We start from the raw sequence: 27,805 nt of genomic DNA, 5'->3' as shown, positions 1-27,805 counted from the left end.
CAGGCATGCGCTACCATGCCCAGCTAATTTTTGTATTTTTAGTAGCGATGGGGTTTTTCCATGTTGGTCAGGCTGGTCTCAAACTCCCGACCTCAGGTGATCTGCCTGCCTCAGCCTCCCAAAGTGCTGGGATTACAGGTGTAATCCCACACCTGGCCCTGGCTAATTTTTTAAAATTTTTATAGAGGGAGGGTCTTCCTACGTTGCCAAAGCTGGTCTCCAACTCCTAGGTTCAAGTGATCCTCCCACCTCGGCCAGATGTAATTTGGAAAGAGAATCCATTAGGAAAATTAGGCTTCCAGGTCTCCACCAATCTGATTTCATCTTTCACTGTTATTTAAACTTTGGGTGAGATAGAGACATGGTCTACATTAAGTGGGAATGTGGGTACAATGATGGCTGACCCAAGAAAAAGGCTAACAGCAAGGTCATTTTATGACAGGCAGCTCAACTCTCTGAGTCCTTAGAAGCAGTTCTGGGTGCTCTAGGCATTCTCACTGTCCAGAAAGAAATCATCTTGATTGTGCTTTTACAGGAAAATCCACTCACTTCTTATATGCGACTCATAAACTCAACAAAGCCATTTCACACTTTATGTTTTAGTTATTTCTTCTCAGCCTTACCTTCTCCTCTAAAGTAAGCAACTTAGGGGTAAGATGTGAAACATTCACTTCCATATCCCTCACGGTACCAAGCACAATGCCTTACACAAAGCAGGCCCTCAAGAAAAGATTGTTACACGAATGAAGAGATAAAGACGTGACTAAAGAGAGGATCCTGGCTGGGTGTGGTGGCACATGCCTGTAATGCCAGCACTTTGGGAGGCCAAGGAGGGTGGATCACTTGAGTCCAGGAGTTCGAGAACAGTCTGGCAACATGGCAAAACTCCATCTCCACAAAAAAAATACAAAAATTAGCTGGGTGTGGTGCTATATGACTGCAGTCCCGGTTGCTGGGGAGGGTGAGGTAGGAGGATCAATTGAGTGTCCAGGGAGGTTGAGGCTGCAGTGAGCTGTGGTCACACCACCGCACTCCAGCCTCAGTGACAGAGCAAGATCCTGTCTGGAAAAAAAAAAGGATCATAAAAATGAAGTTAAAATATAGCTGAATCCCTAAACATTAGTACTGGTAACACCTGCCTGGTCATAGAAACCTGACAAACAGCTAAGAGGTCAGGAGAGCACCTGCATGTTCTCCAAGCTCATGAAGTCTGATGCGGCAAAGCCTCCATGTGTTTCATTATCTGTACGTCTCTCATTTCTAAGCTGAGGAATCTAAAGCACTTCAATCATCTCAAAAGCAAAATTCCCTTTCTCAAAGCAGAGCTGGGCCATGGTCTAACGCCCTAGCAATCGTTTTTGGATTTGGAGAAATAGAAGGAAGCTGCTCCTGGTTTTGTCTCTAGGTCACGAGATACCTCCATTAGCAACACCTGGAAGTTGTCTCTTTTGCATAAAGGATTGTGAAACTTAATAAGGTCTAGCTGGAAGCACAGCTCATGGCATTGTGCCTTCCCTTATTTCCTGGATCTTACATAAATCAAATATTATGTCCTCCCTCCTTAGGCTATTTGGTAACCAAATCTACTCCAGGTCTAAGATTTCATGGTTAAAAACACCAGAAGAAAACATTAGGACAATTTATCCCTCCAATAAGTTGTAGAGGGTGGGGAAGCTCCTGGAACAAATATGTCCACACCCCAAGTAAAATGATGACTAAAGGTGGTGAAACCAGAGAGGGCATCATACCAGATGCAAGGGACGCTGAGCCCTTTGTCATATAACGCCCACCCACAGCCAGGCCTGAAACCCTGCACTTCCAGGCCACAGAGAGTGAGGTGACACAGGATGACAGCAGTAAGTAAACCTACTTCAAAAACACCTTCATCCAGAGTCTAAATCATGAGGAAAGCACTAGAACAAGGCAGAAGAAATGGTCAGACATGCCTAAAGCTTGGGGGAAAGTACCTCTGAGAAAGCATCCATGCCCCATCACAGCACAGCCATTGGCCCTCCCAGAAACACTAATGTTGTTGTTCTCCTTTGAGAGACTCAAGAAACAAAGCTTTTCCAAGGCCTTGCACTGTGCTCAAAATTACAGAAAAGGTGGAGCTCGCCAGTGAGAGGCACGATAAGTCATCCTCCTTCTTCTTGCAGAGAACTCAGCAAACTTCAAGAAAATACAGAGAAGGCCAGGCGCGGTGGCTCACACCTGTAATCTTAGCATTTTGGGAGGCCGAGGCAGGCGGATCACCTGAGGTCAGGAGTTTGCAACTGGCCTCACCAACATGGTGAAACCACGTCTTTACCAAAGATACAAAAATTAGCTGGGTGTGGTGGTGTGCACCTATAGTCCCAGCTACCTGGGAGGCTGAGGCACGAGAATTGCTGGAACCCAGGAGGCGGAGGTTACAGTGAGTCAAGATTGTGCCACTACACTCCAGCCTGGATGACAGAGCGAGACTCTGTCTCAAAAAAAAAAAAAAAAAAAAAGGAAAATAAAATACAGAGAAACAATTCAATAAAATCAGAATTCAAGGTTGATAAACAACCTGCCCATCCATTTTAGCTGCTCCTTCTATCAGCTGGTATACAGCTGGTAACAGGATATTGCTATCCCTGCTTCCCAGATGTATATACTGGAGGTCTGAAAATGTAAAGTGACCTTGGATTAGACTAAGGGTTTTAACTGAAGGGACAGAGGTCTTCCCATGAGACTCCAGTGAAGGATGCCCAAGGGGAGACTTTCCTTTAAACTAAATTGTTCCAGGTCTCTGGCATTCCAGACCTGGCCATGCTAGCACCTAGTCTCATGACTCTGGGCTAATTACTTAACCTCTCTGAGCCTTCCTTACTTCTATCAGCATTGCACAGAGACCCCTCCCAGGCCAGCCATTTCTGTGATAAGAGGCCCATGTAATCAAAGTCTACCATCTCGTTTGTAGAGTCACAATGTATAAGCTTACAGTTAAGCCTCGGAAGAGTCACACAGGAGTCTGCTCAACCCCAAATCTCCTACATTTTGAGTAGCACAGACTCTCTAACCGAACATCTGTTCACAGTATCCTTATCTCTCCAGTGTCTTTCAGTCTCCAAATTCTTTTTTTTTTTTTTTTTTTTTTTTTTGAGACAAAGTTTCACTCTGTCACCCAGGCTGGAGTGCAGTGGTGTAATCTCAGCTCACTGCAGCCTCTGCATCCCGGTCTCAAGTGATCCTCCCACCTCAGCTTCCCAAGTAGCTAGGACAACAGGCATGAGCCACACCACCCAGCTAATTTTTGTATTTTTGTAGAGACAGGGTTTGACCACCTTGCCCAGGCTGGTCTCAAACTCCTGGCCTCAAGTGATCCTTCCACCTTGGCCACCCAAAGTACTGAGATTACAAGCATGAGCCACTGCACCCAGCCTCAGTCTCTAAATTCTACGTTCCATTTCTCCCTCAGCAGCGTTGCTCACCTGCTCTGAAACCCCCAGTACTGTATTGTAAGGGTAGGCATAGTCAGCCAAACACAGGATAGGGACCCACAGCTTGCACTGCCGAAAAGCTGGAAGAAGAGAAGATACGCTGGCAGGGTCTCTTCATTTTTCCATGTTTCTCTGAACATTTATGCAATCTCAGATAAGAGGATTTTCCCCAAAATTCTCTCTTCACTAGAAATTGAGGGCAAAAGTCATAAGTTAATCTTTCACTTTATACACTAAGCAAAGGTTGGAAACAGATGTGTGTGTAAAAAAAAAATGAAAGACCAAGTTTTGCAGGGTGGAAAAAAGGTTATCATTAAAACACCACTACTAGACCTGGTCAAGTAACACTGAGAATGCTGGGATTGAAAGAGTACTTTTGATTCTCATGGGATTGAGGGTACTGTTGGGAGTAACATTTTTTCAAGTAGAGGAACGTACTGAGGGCTAATTAAGAAAACTGAAGAACTGTCATAATTAGCTGAATTTTGTAACAATATTTTTATTCTTAGATCTTTTTTAAATTCTCAAGTGCAAGATCCTATCCTACAACATTAAGGAATTATTGTCAAGTTTTCTGGGGATGCTATGGGATGACATTAATGTTGAGAAACATTGTTATCTTTTAGAGACTCATTTTTTATTTATTTTTACTTCTTCATTTTTTGAGACAGGGTCACCCTGGCTGGAGTGGTGCGATCTCTAAAAGATGGCCAGCTGTAGTGGCTCCTGTCTGTAATCCTAGCACTTTGGGAAGCTGAGGTGGGAAGAATGCTTGAGGCCATGAGTTCTCGACCAACATAAGCAACATAGGAAGACCCCGTCTCTATAAAAAAACATGTTTTAAAAATTAGCTAGATGTGGTGGCACACACTTGTAGTTCCAGCTACTGGAGAGGTTAAGGTAGGGGATTGCTTGAGCTCAGGAGGTCAAGGCTGCAGTGAGCTGTGATCACACCACTGCACTCCAGCCTGGGCAACAGCAAGACACTGTTCCTAAAAAATTAAACATTAAAGGTGGGTGCAGTGGCTCACACCTATAATTCCAGCACTTTGGGAAGCCGAGGTGGGTGGATCACCTGAGGTCAGGAATTCGAGACCAGCCTGGCCAACATGGTGAAACCCCATCTCTACTAAAAATACAAAAAATTAGGCCGAGGCGGGCAGATCACAAGATCAGGAGATCAAGACCATCCTGGCTAACACAGTGAAACCCTGTCTCTACTAAAAACACAAAAAATTAGCCAGGCATGGTGGTAGGTGCCTGTAACCCCAGCTACTCGGGAGGCTGAGGCAGGAGACTCACTTGAACCCGGGAGGTGGAGATTGCAATGAGCCAAGATTGTGCCATTGCACTCCAGCCTGGGCAACAAGAGTGAAACTCCATCTCAAAAAAAGAAAAAATTAAACATAAAAAAAGTTAAGGCTGGGCTTAGTGGCTCACGCCTGTAATCCCAGCACTTTGGGAGGCCGAGGCAGGCAGATCACCTGAGGTCACGAGTTCCAGACCAGCCTGGCCAACATAGGAAAACCCCATGTCTACTAAAAATTCAAAAATTAGCTCGGCATGGTGGTAGGTGCCTGTAATCCCAGCTATTTGAGAGGCTGAGGCAGGAGAATCACTGGAATCCAGGAGGTGGAGGCTGCAGTAGCCAAGATCGCACCACTGCACTCCAACCTGGGCAACAGAGTAAGACTCCGTCTCAGAAAAAAAAAAAAAAAAAAAAAAACCCAGCCTGGCCAACATGGTGAAACCCTATCTCTACCAAAAAATACCAAAAAAAAAAAAAAAAAATTAGCCGGGTGTGGTGGCACACGCCTGTATTCCCAGCTAATGAGGAGGCTGAGGAAGGAGAATCACTTGAACTTGGGAGGCGGAGGTTGCCGTGAGCCAAGATCATGCCACTGCACTCTGGCCCAGACAACAGAGTGAGACTCCATCTTAAAAAAAAAAAAAAAAAAAAGTGAGGGCAAAACAGAACGGGAGAAAACATTTGCAATTTATATATTGGATAAAGGTTTCATATAGATGTCCTAACTGTGTGACTGTTCAGAAGCTGAACTGTAAGCATACGCACTAAGACTCCCCAAATGAGAGGGGAGACTTCTCTGACCACATAGGTCTCTTATCAAGGAATGGCTGGCCTCAGAGCAGTCTCTGGGCAATGCTGATAGAAATAAGGAAGGCTCAGCTGGGCGCGGTGGCTCACGCCTGTAATTCCAGCACTTTGGGAGACTGAGGCGGGTGATCACCTGAGGTCAGCAGTTCGAGACTAGCCTGACCAACATAGAGAAACCCCGTCTCTACTAAAAATACAAAAATCAGCTGGGTGTGGTGGCACATGCTTGTAATCCCAGCTACTCGGAAGGCTGAGGCAGGAGAATCGCTTGAACCCGGGAGGCGGAGGTTGCGGTGAGCCGAGATCGTGCCATTGCACTCCAGCCTGCGCAACAAGAGCAAAACTCCATCTCAAAAAAAAAGAAAGAAAGAGAAAGAAAGAGAAAGAGAGAGAGAGAGAGAGAGAGAGAGAAAGAGAGACAGAAAGAAAGAAAAGAAAGAAAGAAAGAAAGAAAAGAAAAGAAAAGAAAAGAAAAGAAAAGAAAAGAAAAGAAAAGAAAAGAAAAAAGAAAAGCAAGCAAGCAGGCAGGCTCAGAGAGGTTAAGTGGCCCAGGGTCATAAGACTAGGCAGGAACATAGCCAAGTCTGGAAATGCCGGAGCCCTGACAGAGCCCAGTTTAAAAGAAAACCTCACCCTGGACATCACTCACTGGGAAGACCTCTGGGCCCTGAGTCAGATAAGGGTAAATGAACAAAGGATTGAATTCTCCAAGGACGATACACAAATGGCCAATAAGAACAGGAAAAAAAATTTGACATTACTAGTCATTAGGGAAATGCAAATCAAAATCACAACGAGAAACTACTTCACACCCACTAGCATGGCTATAATTAAAAAGACAGACAATAACAAGTGTTGGAGAAATTAGAACTCTCATACATTGCTGTTGGGGGTATAAAATGGTGCAGCTGCTTCAGAGAAGTCTGGCAGTCTCTCAAAAAGTTAAACACAGCATTACCAAATAACCCAGCAATTCCACTCCTAGGTATACACCCAAGATAATTAAAAACAAGTCCACATAAAAACCTGTACATCAAGCCAGGCAGAGTGGCATATGCCTGTAGTTGCAGCTACTCAGGAGGCTGAGGCAGGAGGATTCACTTGAGCCCAGGAGTTCAAGGCTGCAGTGAGCTATGATCTTGCCTGTGAATAGCTTACTCCCCAGTCTGGGCAATATAGTAAGACCCCCATCTCTAAAACCAAAAAAAAAACTTGTACACCGACGTTCACAGCAGCATTATTCATAATAGTCCCAAAGTGGAAACAGCTCAAATGTTCATCAACTGATGAATAAATAAAATGGAGTCTATCTATAAAATGGAGTATTAATTTGTAGGCGAAAGAGTACCTAGGTGCCAAGGCAAGAGACTGAAGGCACAAACTGTTTCAGTATAATAAAGAAAATAGTTAGAATAAGAATAGTTATAATACAAATTAGATATAGAGATGATCATGGACAATTATCAATCATTATTATAAACATTATTAATCATTAGCTTTTAATGTTACTCTTTGTTGCATTACTAATACAACCTAGGAGTAACCGGCGGGTGCTGAAGGGACATTGTGAGAAGTGACCTAGAAGGCAAGAGGTGAGTCTTCTGTCACGCCCACATAAGGGCCTCTTGAGGGCTCCTTGGGCAAGCAGTAACGCCAGTGTCTGTGAAGGCACCCGTTACTTAGCAGACCACGAAAGGGAGTCTCCTTTCCTTGGAGGAGTCAGGGAACACTCTGCTCCACCAGCTTCTTGTGGAAGGCTGGATATTATCCACGCGTGCCCGCAGTCATCCGGAGGCCTAAACCCCTCCTGTGGTGCTGTGTTTCAATGGTCACGCTCCTTGTCCACTTTCATGCTCCTCCCGTACTCCTGGTTGCTCTTTGAAGTTCGTAGTAGATAGCGGTAGAAGAAATAGTGAAAGTCTTAAAGTCTTTGATCTTTCTTATAAGTGCAGAGAAGAAAACGTTGACGTATGCTGCTTCCCCTCTCTGCTTCGGCTACCTAAAGGGGAAGGGTCCCCTATTTTGTAATCACGTGACTTGCTTCACCTTGTCAATCACTTAGAAGACTCACCCTCCTTACACTGCCCCTTGTCTTGTATGCAATGAATATCAGCGAGCCCAGCCAGGGCCACCACCGGTCTCCGCATCTTGATGGTAGTGGTTCCCCAGGCCCAGTTGCTTTCTCTTTATCTCTTTCTCTTTTTTTATTTATTACAATCTCTCGTCTCCGCACATGGGGAGAGCACCCGCTAAACCCCGTAGGGCTGGACCCTTCATTAATTGACCGCAAAAATGTATGAAGTATTGATACATGCTACAACATGGATGAACCTTGAAAACATGCTAAGTTTTAAGAAAACCAGTCATAAAAGACCACATGGTGTATGGTTCCATTCATATGAAATGTCCAGAATAGACAAATCCATAGAAACAGGAAGTAGATTAGTGGTTGCCAGGGACTGGAGGGAGGAAAATAAGGGGAATGAATGCTAATGGCTATAAGGCTTCTTTTTGGAATGATGAAAATATTCTGAAATTAAGATAGTGGTGACTGTGGCACACCTTGTGGATATACTAAAAACCACTTAATCATACCCTTGAAAATGGTGAATGTTAAGGTCTGTGAATTAGATCTTAATAAAACTGTTATAAAAAAAAAAAAAGGGGCTGGGCGTGGTGGCTTACACCTGTAATCCCAGCACTTTGGGAAGCCAAGGCAGGCAGATCACATGAGGTCAGGAGTTCAAGACCAGTCTGGCCAACATGGGGGAACCCCCGTCTCTACTAAAAATAAAAAATTAGCCAGGCATGGTAGTAGGCACCTGTAGTCCCAGCTACTCGGGAGGCTGAGGCAGGGCAATCGCCTGAACCTGGGAGGCAGAGGTTGCAGTGAGCCGAGATCGTGCCATTGTACTCCAGCCTGGGTGACAGAGTGAGATTGTCTCCAAAAAAAAAAAAAAAAAAGGTGGGGGCAGGTACAGTGGCTCATGCTATAATCCCAGCACTTTGGGAGGCCGAGGCAGGAGGATCACTGGAGGTCAGGAGTTCAAGACCAGCTTGGCCAACATGGTGAAACCCAGTCTGTACTAAAAATACAAATATTAGGCCGGGCGCGGTGGCTCAAGCCTATAATCCCAGCACTTTGGGAGGCCGAGACGGGCGGATCACGAGGTCAGGAGATCGAGACCATCCTGGCTAATACGGTGAAACCCCGTCTCTACTAAAAAATACAAAAAACTAGCCGGGGGAGGTGGCGGGCGCCTGCAGTCCCAGCTACTTGGGAGGCTGAGGCAGGAGAATGGCGGGAACCCGGGAGGCAGAGCTTGCAGTGAGCTGAGATCCGGCCACTGCACTCCAGCCGGGGTGATAGAGCGAGACTCCGTCTCAAAAAAAAAAAAAAAAAAAACAAATATTAGCTGGGCATAATGGTGCACGCCTATCGTCCCAGCTACTCAGGAGGCTGAGGTGGGAGGATCGCTAGAACTCAGGAGGTCAGGCTGCCATGAACTATGATCGTGCCACTGCACTCCAGCCTGGGTGACACAGGAAACCTTGTATCAAAGAAAAGAAAAAAAAAGACTCAGAAACCATCTTCCCCTCAGAACAGGAAATGCCAAATGGAGGTTGGGGACACAAGTCAAGGATCCCCCTCAATGCAGCACAGTACTGTGTACGACAGCAGACAGAGCTACATGTGGTCTAGCCCTCTGGTCAAGATGGGTGATGACTCCTATACTTGACAAATAGCGCCCATCTGCATTGGTGGTGACCCCATCACTCTTCTCGCTAGAGAGCAAAATGACGTGCAAACAAGAATAATAGTATCGCTGGGTGCGGTGACTTGTGCCTGTAATCCCAGCTACTTGGGATGCTGAGGCAAGAGCACTTGAGGCCAGGAATTCAAGACCAGCCTGGGCAACATAGCAAGACCCTGTCTCTACAAAAAATTTAAAAATTGGACTGGGCGTGGTGGCTCACGTCTTAATCCCAGCACTTTGGGAGGCTAAAGGGGATGGATCATTGAGGCCAGGAGTTTGAGACCATCTCTAGTAAAGATGGTCTCATCTAGTAAAGATGAGTTTACCCCATCTCTAGTAAAAATACAAAAATTAGGTGGGCATGGTGGTGCATGCCTGTAATCCCAACTACTGGGGAGGTTGGCAGGAGAATGGCTTGAACTAGGAGGCGGGGGTTTCATTGAGCCAAGGTCGTGCCACTGCACTCCAGCCTGGGCGACAGAGACAGATTTCGTCTCTTAAAAAAAAGGTGAAAGGTATTTTAAAGCCTGACCAACATGGCAAAACCTTGTCTCTACTAAAAATACAAAAAAATTAGCGAGGTATGGTGGCAAACGTTGGTAATCCCAGCTACTCATGGGGCTGAGGTCTGAGAATTATTTGAACCCAGGAGGCAAAGACCGCACTGTGTTGAGACTGTGCCACTGCACTCCAGCCTGGGCAACAGAGCGAGACTCTGTCTGTCTCAAAGATACAGAGTCTCGCTCTGTTGCCCAGGCTGGTCTCCAACTCCTGGGCTCAAGTGATCTGCCCACCTCAGTCTCCCAAAGTGCTGGGATTACAGGCTTGAGCCACCGCGCCCGGCCTACATTTTTGTTTTTAAAACAAATAAAGAACCCTACCTGTACCAAACAATTTTATGGTTATATATATATGTGTGGGTGTGTGTATTTGTGTGTGTGTGTATATATATGTGTGTATATATACATAAAGTTTATGTATGAATATTAATATATCTATGAATATGCAGCATAAGCAGAAAAACCACCAAAAATGCATACCAAACCACAAACTTTCACTTTCTACTCTAAACAATATATATATATATTTTTTTTGAGATAGAGTCTCACTCTGCCACCCAGGCTGGAGGACAATGGTGCAATTTCGGCTCGGTGAAAGCTCCGCCTTCCGGCTTCACGCCATTCTCCTGCCTCAGCCTCCCGAGTAGCTGGGACCACAGGTGCCCACCACCACGCCTGGCTAATTTTTTGTATTTTTAGTAGAGACGGGGTTTCACCATGTTAGCCAGGATGGTCTCGATCTCCTGACCTCGTGATCGGCCTGCCTCAGCCTTCCAAAGTGCTGGGATTACAGGCGTGAGCCACCAGGCCCGGCCAACATTTTTTAATCTTTCTATTATTTAACACTGTTATGAGCATGTGTTGTTTTTGTGTAATTAAAAAAGAATGTAGACTGGGCACAGTGGCTCACGCCTGTAATCCCAGCACTCTGGGAGGCCAAGACAGGCAGATCACTCGAGATCAGGAGTTTGAGACCAGCCTGGCCAACATGGTGAAATCCTGATCTTTAATAAAAATACAAAAATTAGCCAGGCGTAGTAGTGTGTGCCTGTAATCCCAGCTACTCAGTGAGCTGAGGCAGGAGAATTGCTTGTACCCAGGAGGTGGAGGTTGCAGTGAGCCAAGATCGTGCCACTGCACTCCAGCCTGGGCAACAGAGCAAAACTCCATCTCAAAAAAAAAAAAGTAATAGTCCTAGCTACTCAGGAGGCTAAGGCAGAAGGAACACTTGAGGCCAGGGATTCAAAGCTGCCGTGCACTATGACTATGCCTGTGAATTACCACTGTACTCCAGCCTGGGCAACATAGCAAGATCCTACCTCTACAAAAAATAAAACAAGGCCGGCAGCAGTGGCTCATGCCTGTAATCCCAGCACTTTTGAAGGCTAAGGCGGGTGGATCATGAGGTCAGGAGTTCAAGACCAGCCTGGCCAAAATGGTGAAACCCCATCTCTAGTAAAAATACAAAAATTAGGTGGGCATGGTGGTGCATGCCTGTAATCCCAACTACTGGGGAGGTTGGCAGGAGAATGGCTTGAACTAGGAGGCGGGGGTTTCACTGAGCCAAGGTCGTGCCACTGCACTCCAGCCTGGGCGACAGAGACAGATTTCGTCTCTTTAAAAAAAGGTGAAAGGTATTTTAAAGCTGGGTGACAGAGCAAGACTCTGTCTCAATAAATAAATAAATAAATAAACAAATAAAACAAAATTAGCTGGACACTGTAGTGTGTGCCTATAGTCCTAGCTACTTGGGAGGCAGAGGCAGGAGAATCGCTTGAGCCCAGGAGTTCGAAGCTGCAGTGAGCTATGATTGTGCCACTGTACTCCAGCCTGGGCAGCATAGCGAGACCCTATCTCTAAAAATAAAAAAATTAAAAAAAAATTAAAAAGGGGCCTGGTGCAATGTCTCATGCCTGTAATCCCAGCACCAGCACTTTGGGAGGCGAGGCAGGCAGGTTACGTCAGGAGTTCGAGACCAGCCTGGCCAACATAGTGAAACCCCATCTCTACTAAAACTACAAAAATTAGCCAGGCATGGTGGCATGTGCTTGTAGTCCCAGCTACTAGGGAGGCTGAGGCAGGAGAATCGCTTGAACCTGGGAGTCGGAGGTTGCAGTGAGCTGAGATCACACCGCTGCACTCCAGCTTGGATGACAGAGCAAGACTTCATCTCAAAAAAAAAAAAAAAAAAAAAAAAAAGGCTTAAAGCTCAAAGAAAAGCAGCAATCAGCTCTAAGGAAGAAAAATGGAAAGTCAGCCATTGTGCCAGATCACACTGGGGTGGGTTTTATGCTCCTCACCCCCTCCCAAATGTAGCAAATGGATTTGCAAAACTTAAAGACAAATTATCCAAGGAAAAAGAAAGGAGTAAGCAGGATGAACTCACACTATTCAATTCTGTATTCAAGTTCCAAAGAGCTACAATATTCCAACATCCTGGTGTAGAAAGCCAAATAGTAATTTCTTCTCCCAAATGAACCACTAAGAGAGAAAAATATTTAAATCTGATCAATAAACTAAGTTGTGGTTTTTTTGCTTGTTGTTTCTGTTTGATGAAACTGCCAGGTGGGATTTTAAATGAGGAAAATAAATTAGGAAATGGCAAACCAAAAAGCAACATGTAGAATTCTGAAAAATACGAATATTTTCTCCATGAATGCATGCCTCTGATCTGAAAGGATGTGTAATAAAAGTGTTACAGTGTAACATTTGTCTTGCTAGATATTTAAAAATCAAAACAGACATGTTTTCGTAACTCTCCACTCTAGGACCCATCCTTCCAAGCCACAAACAGTCTTGTAACATCTTACATTTATTTTTACCTCTTCCAAAAATGTTTAAGTTAAATTATTCTAAACACCTGAGATCTTGAATCAAAACTTAGCTTTGGCACTGTGAGAACAGCAGTACCAGGAGCAGAAGATAAACAACTCCTCTGATTTCCCACAGAAGAAAGTGTGGAAAGGAGAAAACCAAAAGTAAATAAACCAGAGCTATGGGAATGTAACTGAGTAAGCAAGCATATCCCAAAAACCCAGACCATGCAAGACAGGCGATCTGCAAGTCTGAGAGGATGACCTACTTAATCCCCACATCAGGAAAGCTCAGAATTGTATCAACATGCCTTAAAATTCAATAGGATGGGATTTGTTTCCCCTTTCTTGACCTCCAAGGTTGCAATGTTCTGGATTTACTTGTGTTTGTTTGTTTGTGGTTTCCACATAGCATGCAGTTTTCAGGCCAGACTTTGCTCCACCTAGTGGAACTGAAAAGGATGGTTCAAAAGGGAGACCTCAGCCTGTCTACTGTATGCCACCAAGGAGACAGGCCACCAAGACCCTCTGTTGCTGCAGTGTGTGCCTGTAGTCCTAGGTCCTTGGGAGGCGGAAGCAGGAGAATCCATCACTCGGTGGCTGCTCTTACTGGCTGTGCAGTTAAGTGGGATCAGTGGCCCCAGTGATGTCCATGTCTGGGGTAGTAGGAGCAAGGAACCAACCCAAGCCATTCTACCACGTGGAACCTGATGATCTCCCAAGTGTTAGCCCTAATAGCTGACGGCAGGAAGGGAAGAGGTCCTCTCAAGGGTATGGGTGGACAGGCATTCAAAAGACAGGTGAAGTTTTGAATCCAAAGCCATGCAAGATACCCACAGCATCCACAAAGACCCGCCGGCTCAAACATCCACAGATGAGCTGCCTCCTAGGGGCCTGAAAAGAGGACTCTCCTTGAGACACAGCCATCCTGAGGTCCAGGACACTTAGCTTCTCTTGTGGCAGACCCTGAGAACACCTAATGATTTCCACAGGCTAAACGTGTGTGAGAGCAAACCAACGTTCCTGAGGCCGAAAATCAGAGTAGAGCCAGGACTTGGAATGGGGAAAGGAAAAAGTTCTAAGAACATGACTCAGTTCTGATTGGTTGCAGGACTGTGGAGGACACTGAGCAAATAAAGTAATTGACCAGCAGGTTTTCACTGGGACCAAAGCAAATCATGTTCTTAAAATAAAACCACATAGCAGATCAAAGCAAGAGGAAAGAAAGTTCAAGATGGGGTAAATAAGGGAGGCTCACCTGCTTACTGAATCACAGACCAAAAAAATGTGTTTTTTTCAAAATGTTTGATGTTGGCTGACAAGACAGAGCTGACTGATCACATACATCAACAAACCTGAAAGGCAGTGAGATTCGGCATATCAAAGCTTCAAACCGTCCCACCGAAAACCTGCTGTCCAAGGTAATTTCCTACACTTCACAATGCTATGTTGTTCTTGCAAGAAGGCTGACCCCAAGCTCTGCGATAATGAACAGGACCTGGTAAGGCCACAGCAGGTCCCACTAAGCCAGGATTTCTCCACCTCGGCACCACTGACATTTTGGGCTGGAAAAGTCTCTGCCGTGGGGGGCTGTCCCGAGCATTCCAGGATGCCAGTGGCACTCCCAAGCTGTGACAGTGACTAATGTCCTCTGGAAGGACAAAATTCTCCCCAAACCTAAATTCAGACATAGAACAGAATCAAGAAAGTCACCTGCAAAATCTCCAGATCTCAGTTCCTGAAGTTAGTCTGGGGAGTTGATACTAACTTACAAACCATAATACACTCTGAGGAATGCAAATAGCAATGATGGTGATCATTATTACTATACTTAATAATCACTGAGTATATTCCAAGAGCTTTACATATATTATGTCTTTTCACCTCATGACAACCCCACACTAGTACAAGTCCCATTTTATAGATGAGGAAGCTGAGGCACAAAAAGGTTATGTAACTTGCTCAAGGATAGTATAAAGTTTGGAACTCAGGTGGTCTGACCCCAGAGCCCATGACATGACCACTATGTTTGACTGTACCAAACCCCTACTCTGGAAAGCTGTTAGATCATATCTCCCAATATATAGTCATTATCTACATACAGCTATTTAGTTTAAATTATTATAAGTAAATATCACATTGGTCGGGTGTGGTGGCTCACAGCCGTGAGCTGTGTTGTAATCCCAGCACTTTAAGAGGCCAAGGTGAGCAGATCGCTTGAGCCCAGGAGTTCAAGACCAGCCTGGTCAGCATGATAAACTCCGTCTCTACAAAAAATACAAAAATTAGCTGGCTGTGTGTGTGTACCTGTAGTTCCAGCTACTAGGAAGGCTGAGATAGGGGGTTTGCTTGAGGTGGAGATTGCAGTAAACCAAGATTGCACCACTGCACTTCAGCCTGGGCAACAGAGGGAGATCCTGTCTCAACCAAAAAAAAAGAAAAGAAAAAGAAAAAAAGAAAACCTTAATTGGGCACAATTACACATACCTGTAATCCCAGCACTTTGGGAGGCCAAGTCGGGCAGATCACCTGAGGTCAGGAGTTTGAGAACAGCCTGGCCAACATGGCAAAACCCAGTCTCTACTAAAAAATACAAAAATTAGCCAGGCATGATGGTGCATGCCTGTAGTCCCAGCTACTCAGGAGGCTGAGACAGGAGAATCACATGAACCTGAGAGGCAGAGGTTGCAGTGAGCCAAGACCACGCCACTGCACTCCAGCCTGGGCAACAGAGTGAGACTCTTTCTCAAAAAAAAGAAAAGAAAACCTTGTGGTAAGTGAAATAAGCCACGAAAGACCACATAGGGTACCATTCCCTTTATATGAAATGTCCAGAATAGGCAAATCCATAGGAATGGCAAGTAGATCGCTGGTCACTAAGGGATAGAAGAAAAGGGGCTGGAAAGGGAAGTGACTGCTAACGGCTATGGGGTTTCTTTCGGGGCTAAAGAAAATATGTTAAAATTGGGTGGGGCGTGGTGGCTTCCGGCTGTAATCCCAGCACTTTGGGAGGCTGAGGCCGGCGGATCACAAGGTCGGGAGATTGAGACCATCCTGGCTAACACAGTGAAACCCCGTCTCTACTAAAAATACAAAAAATTAGCCGGACGTGGTGGTGGGCGCCTGTAGTCCCAGTTACTCAGGAGGCTGAGGCAGGAGAATAGTTTGAACCCTGGAGATCGCCCCACTGCACTCCAGCCTGGGCCACAGAGCAAGACTCCATCTCGAAATAAAAATAAAAATAAAAATGAAGAAAATATGCTAAAATTAGCACTGATAGTCACAAATTCTGTGACTATACTGAAACACCAATTTATGTATACTTTTAAAAGGGTGAATTTTTTGGCATGTAAATTATCTCAATAAAGTTTCTTTTTTGGCCGGGCGCGGTGGCTCAAGCCTGTAATCCCAGCACTTTGGGAGGCCGAGACGGGCGGATCACGAGGTCAGGAGATCGAGACCATCCTGGCTAATACGGTGAAACCCCGTCTCTACTAAAAATACAAGAAAATTAGCCAGGCGAGGTGGCGGGCGCCCGTAGTCCCAGCTACTCGGGAGGCTGAGGCAGGAGAATGGCGTGAACCCGGGGGGGCGGAGCTTGCAGTGAGCCGAAAAAAAAAAAAGTTTCTTTTTTCTTTTTTCTTTTTTTGAGATAGGGTCTCTCAATCTATTGCCCAGACTGGAGTGCAGTGGCGCGATCTAGGCTTGCTGCAACCTCCACCTACGGGGCTCAAGCGATTCTCCTGCCTCAGCCTCCTGAGTAGCTGGGATTACAAGTGCACAAGAATTTTTGTATTTTTAGTAGAGATGGGGTTTCACCATGTTGGCCATGCTGGTCTCGAACTCCTGACCTCAAATGATCCACCCGCCTCAGCCTCCCAAAGTGCTGGGATTACAGGTGTGAACCACTGCGTCTGACCTGATTATATCTCCATAAAGTTGATATAAAAATTAAATATGGGCGGCCAGGCACAGTGGCTCATGCCTGTAATCCCAGCACTTTGGGATGCCAAGGTGGGCCGATCGCCTGAGGTCAGGAGTTCAAGACCAGCCTGGCCAACATGGTGAAACACCGTATCTACAAAAAAGTATGAAAAAAATTACCCAGCCGTGTTGGCAGTGCCTGTAATCCCAGCTACTTGGGAGGCTGAGGCACGAGAATCCCTTGAACCCAGGAGCCAAAGGTTGCAGTGAGCCAAGACTGCACCGTTGCACTCCAGCCTGGGCAACAAGAACGAAACTCCATCTCAAAAAAAAAAAGAAAAGAAAAAAAATTAAATATGGAGGGCCGGGCATATGGCTCACGCCTACAATCCCAGCACTTTGGGAGGCTGAGAAAGGAAAATCGCTTGAGCCAAGGAGTTCAAGACCAGCCTGGGCAATACAGTGAGACTTCCTCTCTTTAAAAAAATTTTTAACTAAAAAAAATTAGGCTAGGTGTGGTGGCTCACGCCTGTAATCCAAACACTTTGAGAGGCCAATGTGGATCACTTGAGCCCAAGGAGTTTTAGACTAACCTGGGCAACATGGTGAGACTCCCATCTCTATTTTAAATACACACACACACACACACACACATATATATATATAATAAAAGAGAGAAGAAAAAAAATTAAATATAGGGCTAGGTGTGGTGGCACGCACCTACAGTCCTAGCTCCTTGGGAGGCTGAGGTGGAAGGATCGCTTGAGCCCAGGAGTTCAAAGCTGCAGTGAGCTATGACTACACCACTACATTCCAGCTACAGAAACTCTATGGGCAACAGAGCAAGATCCTGTCTCTAAAAAATAAAAATATGTAAATAAACAAATAAATATTAAATATGCTTCAAAATTCAGTTATCCTAGCCACATTTCAAATGCTCAGCAGCCACCTGGCTAAGTGGCTACTGAATTGGATGGCACAGAGAGAGATCATTTCCAGCATCACAGAAAGTTCTACTGGATGGTACAGCCTTAGATGAATGGATGAAAGGCCTCCTGACCATGTGACAACAGCCTCCCTTTCCAGCCTCCCCCAGTTCCACACTCCTCCACACATACACACACAAAGCTTCTGCCACAGAGTACATGCTACCTCCAAACACACTCTCCATTTTCATTCTTCCACACTGGAATCCATTTTTCCCTTTCCTGGTTCATAGATATTCTACTCATCCTTATCAACCTTTAAAGTCCTGAACAAATGCTTTTTCCTTAATGAAGTTCTTCCTAGCACCCCATCTTCCTCTTGCCCTAGCAGAATCAGTTGCTCTGACAGTCCTTTGTTTGTACTTGCATTTCAGCAAAACCTCTGGATTACAATTCACCGTGTGTGTTATCTGTTCTTGCCACAAGATTACCAGCTACTGGGGAACAGGGATTCCATACTCATTTGATGGTTCCCAGAGCCCAGCAATAATAGTCTGCTGCAAAGAGTAGACGTTTCAGTAAATGTCCATTCTTTCATGCCTACTGAATTCCACTGAAAGAGTTTACAGAAACTCAAGGTGCTGATTTTACACTTTGGTATATCAAATGCACTAAGAAGTTGAGGTAAAAGGGACTAGAATCTGGAAGTCTCGCATCCTACTATTGTACAAGAAGGAACGATGGTGATGGCATTGACATACCATTTGAAAGAAAGGAAAATGGAGCCAGGCGCGGTGGCTCACGCCTATAATCACTGCACTTTGGGAGGCCGAGGCGGGCAGATCACGAGGTCAGGAGATCGAGACCACCCTGGCTAATACGGTGAAACCCCGTCTCTACTAAAATTACAAAAAAATTAGCCAGGCGTGGTGGTGGGCACCTGTAGTCTCAGCTACTCGGGAAGCTGAGGCAGAAGAATGGCATGAACCTGGGAGGTGGAGCTTGCAGTGAGCAGACATCGCACCACTGTACTCCAGCCTGGGTGATAGAGCGAGACTCCATCTAAAAAAGAAAAGAAAAGAAAGGAAAGAAAAGAAAGGAAAGAAAAGAAAGAAGAAAGAAAGAAGAATGAAATAGGGCTTCCAGGCTGAAAACTGGGCAATGGGGGTGAGTAAGGTGAGGTGGGAACCAAAGGGTATGCCATTGAGGGTTAGGTGGGAAAAAATAGCAGGAACTGGGGCCCCCATCCAGCTCGAAGTTTTAAGCTTGGCAAAGGAAAGGAAAGGTAAGGACTGCATCTCTAGAGATGTGTCCCTAAACCACTGGCTGAGTTACCCTATGAAAAAAGACATTTCTACCAAAACATTATTTTATTTATTTATTTTATTTATTTATTTTTTTTTTTTGAGGCAGTGTCTCACTCTGTCCCCGAGGCTGGAGTGGAGTGGCGCAATCTCAGCTCACTGCAAGCTCCGCCTCCCGGGTTCACGCCATTTTCCTGCCTCAGCCTCCCGAGTAGCTGGGACTACAGGCGCCCACCACTGCGCCCAGCTAATTTTTTTTTATTTTTAGTGGAGACAGGGTTTCACCGTGTTAGCCAGGATGGTCTTGACCTCCTGACCTCGTGATCCGCCCGCCTCGGCCTCCCAAAGTGCAGAGATTACAGGCGTGAGCCACCGCGCCCGGCCCAAAACATTATTTTAAATAACATAGTCAAATATTCTGTTTAGGCCGGGCACAGTGGCTCACACCTGTAATCCCAACACTCTGGGAGGCTGAGATGGACAGATCGCTTGAGCCCAGGAATTCACGACCAGCCTGGGCAACATGGCGAAACCCCATCTCTACAGAAAAACACAAAAATTAGCAGGGTGTGGTGGCATGCACCTGTAGTCCCAGTTACTCAGGAGGCTGAGGTGGGAGGCTCACTTAAGCCTGGGAGGTCGAGGCTGCAGTGATCCAAGATCACATCACACCACTGCACTCCAGACTGGGCAACAGAGTGAGATCCTGACTCAAAAACAAAACAAAAACAACAATGACAAAAACAAACATTCTGGTTAAATCTAAACAACCAAAAGAAACTCTGTGTATCTCAATCATAATCTAACTGGAGGAAACAAATGCCAAGGCTGTTGGAGTCTCTATTGTTTTCTCATTATTTTTTATTTTTTGAGATGGCGTGTTACTCTGTCACCAGGCTAGAGTGCAGCAGCATGACCTTGGCTCACCACAACCTCCACCTCCCAGATTCAAGAGATTCTTCTGCCTCAGCCTCCCGAGTAGCTGGGACTACAGGCGCAGACCACCATGCCTGGCTAATTTTTATATTTTTAGTAGAGACGGGGTTTCACCATGTTGGCCGGGATGGTCTTGATCTCTTGACCTTGTGATCTGCCTGCCTCGGCCTCCCAAAGTGCTGGGATTATAGGGGTGAGCCACTACGCCCGTCCTTTTTCATTCTTTATAGATTTAAGCATTCACGTCTGTGAGCTGTAATGTCATAACCTATAGGAGAATTAAGTCTAAGTTCCTAACCACAGAATGAACTAGATGATGAACTTTCCAGGGCCTGCCTGCATAACAAGAAATGGCTGTTTCAATGCAGAACTGGTAACAGGGAAAGCAAGTTGCCCAATATCATTTATTTCTGATAGTAAATGTGTACGTAAAAAAAAAAAAAAAAAGATTTTAAGTAGATCAATTTTGTGGGAGAAATGCAGTAAGGTGCAGATATCATTATTCGACACAGAATGAGTACAAGTAAGTCCTCCTGAATTCAAAGTTAGCTGGACTTCACTGTTGAATTAAGGACAGTGGGTACTTGAAGTAGCCCTGTGCCAAAACGGCCTTGGGATTTTTTTTCCTTACTGATTTGTACAAGCAACCCTTTCCCCCCAGGCAAAAAAAAAAAAAACCCAAAAAATACATTGACTAAATTGTGGTGGATTCAGAGTTAATAATTATATAGCAACTTGCATTCCAAAGGTTAAAATTCAAAACAGAAATCTCACTATAGATATCTGGTAGTCCCGGACAGAAAGAGACAGGGTATAAGGTGAGGGATGGGAGTGTATAGGGAGTGTCAGGAGTGAGGGTATGTGGGCACTGGTTAGGAAGAGGGCCACCGCTCATTACAAAAACTTTCCCTCCTCTGCAGGAATTGTAACCACGTAACAGCTGTTGGTCAGTGCTAGCATTCATCCAAATGCAACAAAGTACAAAAGACACCTGTCCCCAAAATTAAGTATTAGAAGTGCCAGAGATACAAGAAAGCAGCCTGTGGTTTGCAAACTGCAATTAGGATACAATATTAACAATCCCCTTCCACATCTTCACAACACCTCCCAGGCTCCATGACCTAGTAGGAACCTCCACTTTCCATCATTCCCCTTGCTGAAAAAGTGGATCTAGTTCCTATCTTTGACCAGCCCATCTCCAAAGGCTCTGACATTCCTAAACCAACCCTCTACCGATGTCATTTATTGGTTATTGGGGACAGCCTTTTCAAGATACTTATAGAAACAGACACGCGCAAAGGAAAAGTAAATTCTGTGTTTACTATATTCTATATTTTGTTGTCTGAGGACTATAACTTTTCTAGTAAACAAAGAAAATGTATTTCTCCTTCCAGTTTATGATTTTCACTGGAAAAACAACCCCAACAAAGGCTAAAACAGAAGGGTCCCAACCCTAGAAAAGGGAATACGCTGAGCTAGAAAATGAGCTCCATTCCTTTCATATGGTATTTCTAGTATACACAAACATATCCTAAAGAAAAATTAGATGCTTCAATGCATAAATAAATTGTGGTATACAGACAACGGAAAGTTACTTGGTCATAAACAGGAATGAAGTACTAGTACATGCTACGATGTGAATAGGCCTTGAAAACATAACGCTAAGTGAAAGAAGCCAGGCACAAAGACCACATATTGTAGGATCTCATTTATATAAAATATCCAGAATAGATAAATCCATAGAGACTGAAAGCAGACTGGTGGTTGCCAGGGGCTGGGGGAAGAGGGAGACACAGAGTAACTGCTTAGTAGGGACGAGGTTTTCTGCTGGGGTGATGAAAATGTTTTGGAACTAGATAGAGGTGGTAGTTGCACAACATTGTAAGTGTACTAAATACCACTGAATTGTTCACTTTAAAATGTTTTTTGTCATGTGAATTTCAACTTTTTTTTTTTTTTTTGAGACGGAGTCTCGCTCTGTCACCCAGGCTGGAGTGCAGTGGCCGGATCTCAGCTCACTGCAAGCTCCGCCTCCCGGGTTCACGCCATTCTCCTGCCTCAGCCTCCCGAGTAGCTGGGACTACAGGCGCCTGCCACCTCGCCCGGCTAGTTTTTTGTATTTTTTAGTAGAGACGGGGTTTCACTGTGTTACCCAGGATGGTCTCGATCTCCTGACCTCGTGATCCGCCCGTCTCGGCCTCCCAAAGTGCTGGGATTACAGGCTTGAGCCACCGCGCCCGGCCTCAACTTATTTTTTAATCAGTATTTTAAAATAGAGGATAATGGGCAAAACAAGATGTATTTGTGAAAAGGCAGTCCTAAAACTCCTAGGGAAAAGATAAGTATTTTTGCTGGCACTCAGTTTCTGCTCTTGTTCACAACAGAAGTTCAAGCGCTAAGTTGTATAGACTTTGCCATTATGCTATGTGTCTATGTGTGTATGCCTTTCTGAAAAAAACGGGGAAAAGAACAGAAAGTGAAGAAAAAAGAATAATAAAGCTTTGCCAAATGCAAAGAAGGAGGGGTGATTGCCCCCACTGCACCCCACCCAACTTGGCACCAGGAGTAACGCTCTGGTTAGGGTTTCGAAATGCCAGCTGGAGCTGGAATCAGCACATGCAAGCTTCTCTGCCTGGGTAAGGAGCAAGCCACCCAGCAAGAAAAGCTGGGGTGCTCCATTTGCTGCCCATATTGGCATCAGAACCACCCTGTGGTCAAAAGCCCTGAGCTGGCTCAGATCAGAATCCGTGCCTTGCTCTCCCAGGCCAGCCAGCCTAACGGCAAGAGCTTGTTACAGCTCAAAGAGTGCTCCTCCTCCTGAGGGGTTCCACTCTGTTTCATCCCACCTGCCTTCTGAGAGTCCTGCCTCCAACCAAGGGCGCCATGGCTTACAGATTTAAAAATGGGGCCAAGTCTCTCCCAGGAACATAATAATTTTTTTTTTTTTTTTTAAAGAGACTAAGATGCCCTCGGAACTTTCCCCAGTCCATCCTGAAAGAAATATCCTCTCAGGATCCCCTCCTTCATAGGCCAACTCAATAGCCTGTGTACCCCTACACAGACAGACGTACATACTGCATTGCTGCCTGGGACACCTGCTCCACAGAGGGACACGAATAAGGCCCACATCCCCAGCTTGGCACCGCTATCCAGCCACAGTCACCCCAGCCCGCCTAACCAACCTGCCGTCTCAAACGCCCCTCACTCGCTTGGCATCATGCCTCTGCCACCTCCTTGACACCAAAACTGTCACAGGTGTCCCTCAGCTAAACACCGACGCCCCTTTAGATCCTGTCCACGCCAGGCATAGACGCCCCTCTCGGGACCCCTCAACTCTTGGCAACAACACTCCTTCAGACCCCTCCAGCCAGGCCTCGACGACCTCCAGGACCCAGCATGGCCCAGACGCCCCCTCCCCCTTACCTGCGGGGGTTCAGCCCTGGCTGACAGGGGGCTGGGCAGCGCCTGGAGGAGCAGGAGCGCCATGCCACCCAGGAGCCTTCTCCTCTCCATCCCCCTCCTGCTCCTGCTCCTCCGCCACGGCGCCGCCACCTCCCTCCTCCTCCTCCTCCCTCTCCTCCTCTACCCTCTTCTTCCTTCTTCCCTTCTTTTCCTGTTTGACTCTCCCCTCCCGCTTCCGGCTCGGCTCCACTCCGCCCCGCACAAAACACCCTCCCAGACACGCGGGAGACTCTCCATTTCCAGCTCCTCATTGGCCTTTGCCCTTTGCCCATTGATCAATGTAGCTGTCGATCAAACATAAGTCCCGCCTTCTCCTGAAGACGAAGCGATCCAGCCAATAAAAAGTAGGAGGAAGCTGGGCCATCTTGAAAGCTGCGAGGAGGTGTAAAATGCGTCCCAACCCGCAGAGAGTGGCGGAAGTAGCTACATAAAGGGGCGAGGCCACACAGGTGGATGGAAAAGGCTATTACTGATGTAGCCATCTTGAGTGTGGCGGAAGTACTAGTTTTCCAGTTTTCCACAGCAAAAAAAAAGAAAAAGAGGTATAGTGGTTCTTAACGGTGCTGGAAAATAAATTATTCCTGAAAGGTAACCAGGCGCTCCTGAAAAGGAAAACAATTGCAATGTAAAAATCTTTTAATGTCTTTTGTCTTGCAGCACAGCACTATAACCAGGATGCCTCTCTTGGTCTCAACTGCCCAAATAGCAACTTAGGTCCGTTTAAATTCCCTAGAAGATAGTACCTTTATCTGAGGCATAGTGCTTCGTCACCCCAAGTTCGACGGACGAAATTCTGGTTCTGCCTCACAAATTGCTCTGAAATCCACCATCCATTGCTTCAATCCATGTTCTTCTAGCTAAATACAAATGGCTTCCCTGCTGCCCTGCAAGTTGCCAATTCTTCCCTCTCAAATTTCTGCCACATACCACAACCGTACCACATTAAACCAAATATTATTATATCATGGCCTCCTCTTTTAAATACTTCATCTACCTACAGAATAGAGGGTCCAAACTTCCCAACACGGTCCTCTCTGTGACTTCGTCCCTGTCTACTCTTTATGTCACCTCTCACCACTACATTTTCCCACACATTCCACTCACACTGACCACTGAAGAGATGCCCAATAACTTCATTTACATATTACAGATACAGTTCCTTGCTTACAAACTCCTAGCCCCCACTCCTTGCTGCTGCTTCTGGATTCTCGTAACACATCTGCCTGCCCGGTATGCAGCTTTTTGTATAGCATATCAGGTCTTTCTTCTTCTTTTAAAGCCTGTAATATTCTGTACAAGGCTCAACCAGGAGCTTGATCAATGTTAGTAAAATAGCCAGGCGTGGTGGCTCATGCTTATAATCCTAGCCCTTTGGGAGGCTGAGGCAGATGAATCCTTTGAGCTCAGGAGTTTGAAACCAGCCTGGACAACATGGCGAGACCCTGTCTCTACAAAAATAAAAAAATTAAATTAGCCGAATTAGCCAAGCATGGTGGTACGCACTTGAAGTCCCAGCTACTTGGGAGGCTGAGGTGGGACAATCACCAGAGCTAGGGAGGTTGAGCCTGCAGTGAGCCTTGATTGTCCCACTGTACTCCAGCCTGGGCAACAGAGTGAGACTCTGTCTCCAAAAAAAAAAAAAAAAAGTCCAGGTGTGGTGGCTCATGCCTGTAATCCCAGCACTTTGGGAGGCTGAGGTGGGCGGATCCTGAGGTCAGGAGCTCGAGCCTGGCCAACATGGTGAAACCCCATCTCTACTAAAAACACAAAAAATTAGCCAGGTGTGGTGGTGCACGCCTGTAGTCTCAGCTACTCAGGAGGCAGAGGCAGAATAATTGCTTGAACCCGGGAGGCAAAGGTTGCAGTGAGTCGAGATTGTGCCACTGCACTCCAGCCTGGGTGACAGAGTGAGACTCTGTCTCAAAAAAAAGCAAAAAAAAAAAAAGTTGGTAAAATAAATGGACAAAGGAAGACCCATGGCAAATAACACAGTTGACTGTAGCAGTCAATTTCCTCTCAAAAACCTGTCAAAATGTTTTACAGCCTGGCCCAGTCTAGCCCCCATCTGAACCCAGAGGGAGTTGTTCTTGGCTTAAGTGTTGGAAAAATGGGAAACAGGTAAGAGTTAAGTCAGTTTTGCCTCAGCTTAAGAAAGTCCATAGTTCTGGGTCTATCTTGATCCTGCTTTGCCAAGTACTGCAAAAAGTGACAAGTATTTTTGCCAATCTCTCATTTCTTAGAAACTTATCCATCCCACAAGTCAAGCTTCTTAGAGAAGAAGTAAAAATTGAGTACTAGGCAAGGACCAAATTATTTTCATGGCACAAGGTTTCTCAATCCCGGCCTCAAAAAGTTGTAAGTCTTCCATATAAAGGCTAGGTTTCATCATCACTAAGAAACCCCAGGTGGGGTGCAGTGGCTCACCCCTGTAATCCCAATACTTTGGGAGGCCAAGGTGTGAGGAATCCTTGAGGTCAGGGGTTCAAGACCAACCTGGGAAACATAGTGAGGCCCTCTGTCTACAAAAAACTTAAAAATTAGCTGGGCATGGTGGCATGCACCTGTAGTCAGGAAACCTTTAGGATTCTGGTTCTAGCCAGGATTGAGGAAAAGATCTTAAATCAAAAGGAAGCTTCTATACCTCTTCTTCATTTCCTCCTTCTCTCCTGAGCAATGGAACCTTTTACCCATGCAATTCAAGCCGAACTCAGGAAAAAGAAGCTACTCAGGAGGTTGAGGCAGCAGTGAGTCATGATCATGCCACTGCACTCCAGCCTAGGCAAGAGAGTGATACCCTTTTTCTCTCAATAAATAAGAAATCCCAATTCAATTTGGCAAACACCAAGGATTTTGCCGCAACTTCCTTTTCTGCTTTTACCTGAAAGCTCAAGCTGAGCTATTGGATAGGACAGTCTGGATTAGCACTTCCCACACCAAGGCCTTTTAGTAACCTTAACTGCCTCTTGTTCAACATCCCACAGCAGCCAACTCAAAGAAGAGAGATGTTACAAAATGAGACTGAGATGCAATTTGAGTGACCACTTTTTAGAATGTCCCTGAACATTATAGCCACCACATACCTTTTAGACATTTCCAAAAGAGCAGTTGTCTGTAAAAGAACAGGAAATCCAAGAGGCTTGAGGAGCTGAGAAGGAATGGGAAACATTGTAGGTTCTGAAAGAACATCAGTCAGGAGTTGTTTCCAAGCTCGACTGGCTCTGATAATGTTTCTCTTTTCCTATTTGCTTTTGGAAATAAAGTCAGGTCTCCTGTCCTAAGGAAGCTAGCTCAAAGACAGACTTTTCTGTTCAGATACCAGCTAAAATCAAATTGCATACGCTACAACATGGATGAACCTTGAAAACATTATCCTAAGAAGCCAGACACAGAGGGCCACATATTGCATTACTCCACTTATATGAAATGTTCAGAATATGCAAATCTCTAAAGACAGGAAGTGAATTGTGAGGTGCTGGCAGGTAGGGAGAATGTGGAGTGACTGCTAATGGGTATGGGGTTTCTTTTGGGGCTAAGAAAAATGTTCTGAGGCCAGATGCAGTGGTTCATGTGTGTAATTCCAACACTTTGGAAGGCTGAGGTGGGAGGATCGCTTGAGGCCATGAGTTCAAGACCAGCCTGGCAACACAGTGAGATCCCATCAAAAAAATCAAATTAGCCTGTAGTCCCAGCTACCCCAGAGGCTGAGGCAGGAGGATCACCTGAGACCAGGATGTTGAGGCTGCAGTGAGTAGTGATTGCACTACTGCACTCCAACCCAGGTAACAGAGTGAGATCCTGTCTCAAAATAATTCTGGAATTACATAGTGGTGATGGTTGTACAACTTTGTGACTACATTAAAAACCACTGAATTGTATACTTTAGAAGGACTAAGTTTATGGTATGTGTCAAGCTGCAGTCAATTCCTTGGCCTCGGGGAGGAGGCCCTTTCCGCTTAGAGCAGTGCTCCTCCACGTATGGTGCCGAGACCAACAGATTCAGCATCACCCGGCGATGACCAGAAATGCGCATTCTCAGGCTCCAACCCAGAGTGACAGAATTAGGAATCTGCAACGGACCCTGCAATCTGTGCTTTAACAAGTCTGCGAGCTGATTCTGATACGTGTTTTCTTTTCTCGGGAAGGAGTCTCACTCTGTCGCCCAGGTTGGAGTGCAGCGGCGCAATCTCGGCTCACCGCGACTTCCGCCTCCCGGGTTCAAGTGATTCTCCAGTCTCAGCCCCAAGTAGCTGGGATTACAGGTGTGCACCACCACGCCAGGCCAATTTTTTGTATTTTTAGTAGAGATGGGGTTTCACCATGTTGGTCAGGCTGGTCTTGAACTCCTGACCTCAGGTGATCCGCCTGCCTCGGCCTCCCAAAGTGTGGGCATTATAGGCGTGAGCCGCCGCACCTGGCTGATGCATGTGCTTAAGAACCACTGCTCCAGGGCAGGGGAAACTTTTTGTGTCAAGGATCAGACAGTAAATATTTTAGGCTTTGCACGCCATGTAGGAAGGGTCTCTGTCATTCCTGTTGTTCCTT

General features: G+C 45.7%; 1 protein-coding gene across 1 annotated transcript in view; it reads right to left on the bottom strand.

The window, feature by feature from the left end:
- Positions 1–23,385, bottom strand: part of WBP1L (WW domain binding protein 1 like) — a 78,421-nt gene extending 55,036 nt beyond the window's left edge. Inside the window, exon 1 of the mRNA XM_005566321.5 lies at positions 23,225–23,385. Within this exon, the coding sequence (XP_005566378.3) occupies positions 23,225–23,314 (90 nt within the window). The 5' untranslated portion in view covers positions 23,315–23,385. The remainder of the gene's footprint in view (positions 1–23,224) is intronic.
- Positions 23,386–27,805: the final 4,420 nt, after the last annotated feature.

Source organism: Macaca fascicularis, chromosome 9, assembly GCF_037993035.2.
Source record: "Macaca fascicularis isolate 582-1 chromosome 9, T2T-MFA8v1.1".
Taxonomy (NCBI): domain Eukaryota; kingdom Metazoa; phylum Chordata; class Mammalia; order Primates; family Cercopithecidae; genus Macaca; species Macaca fascicularis.
The sequence above is the reverse complement of the archived record's forward strand: the minus strand, read 5'-3'. Positions and strand labels throughout refer to the sequence as shown.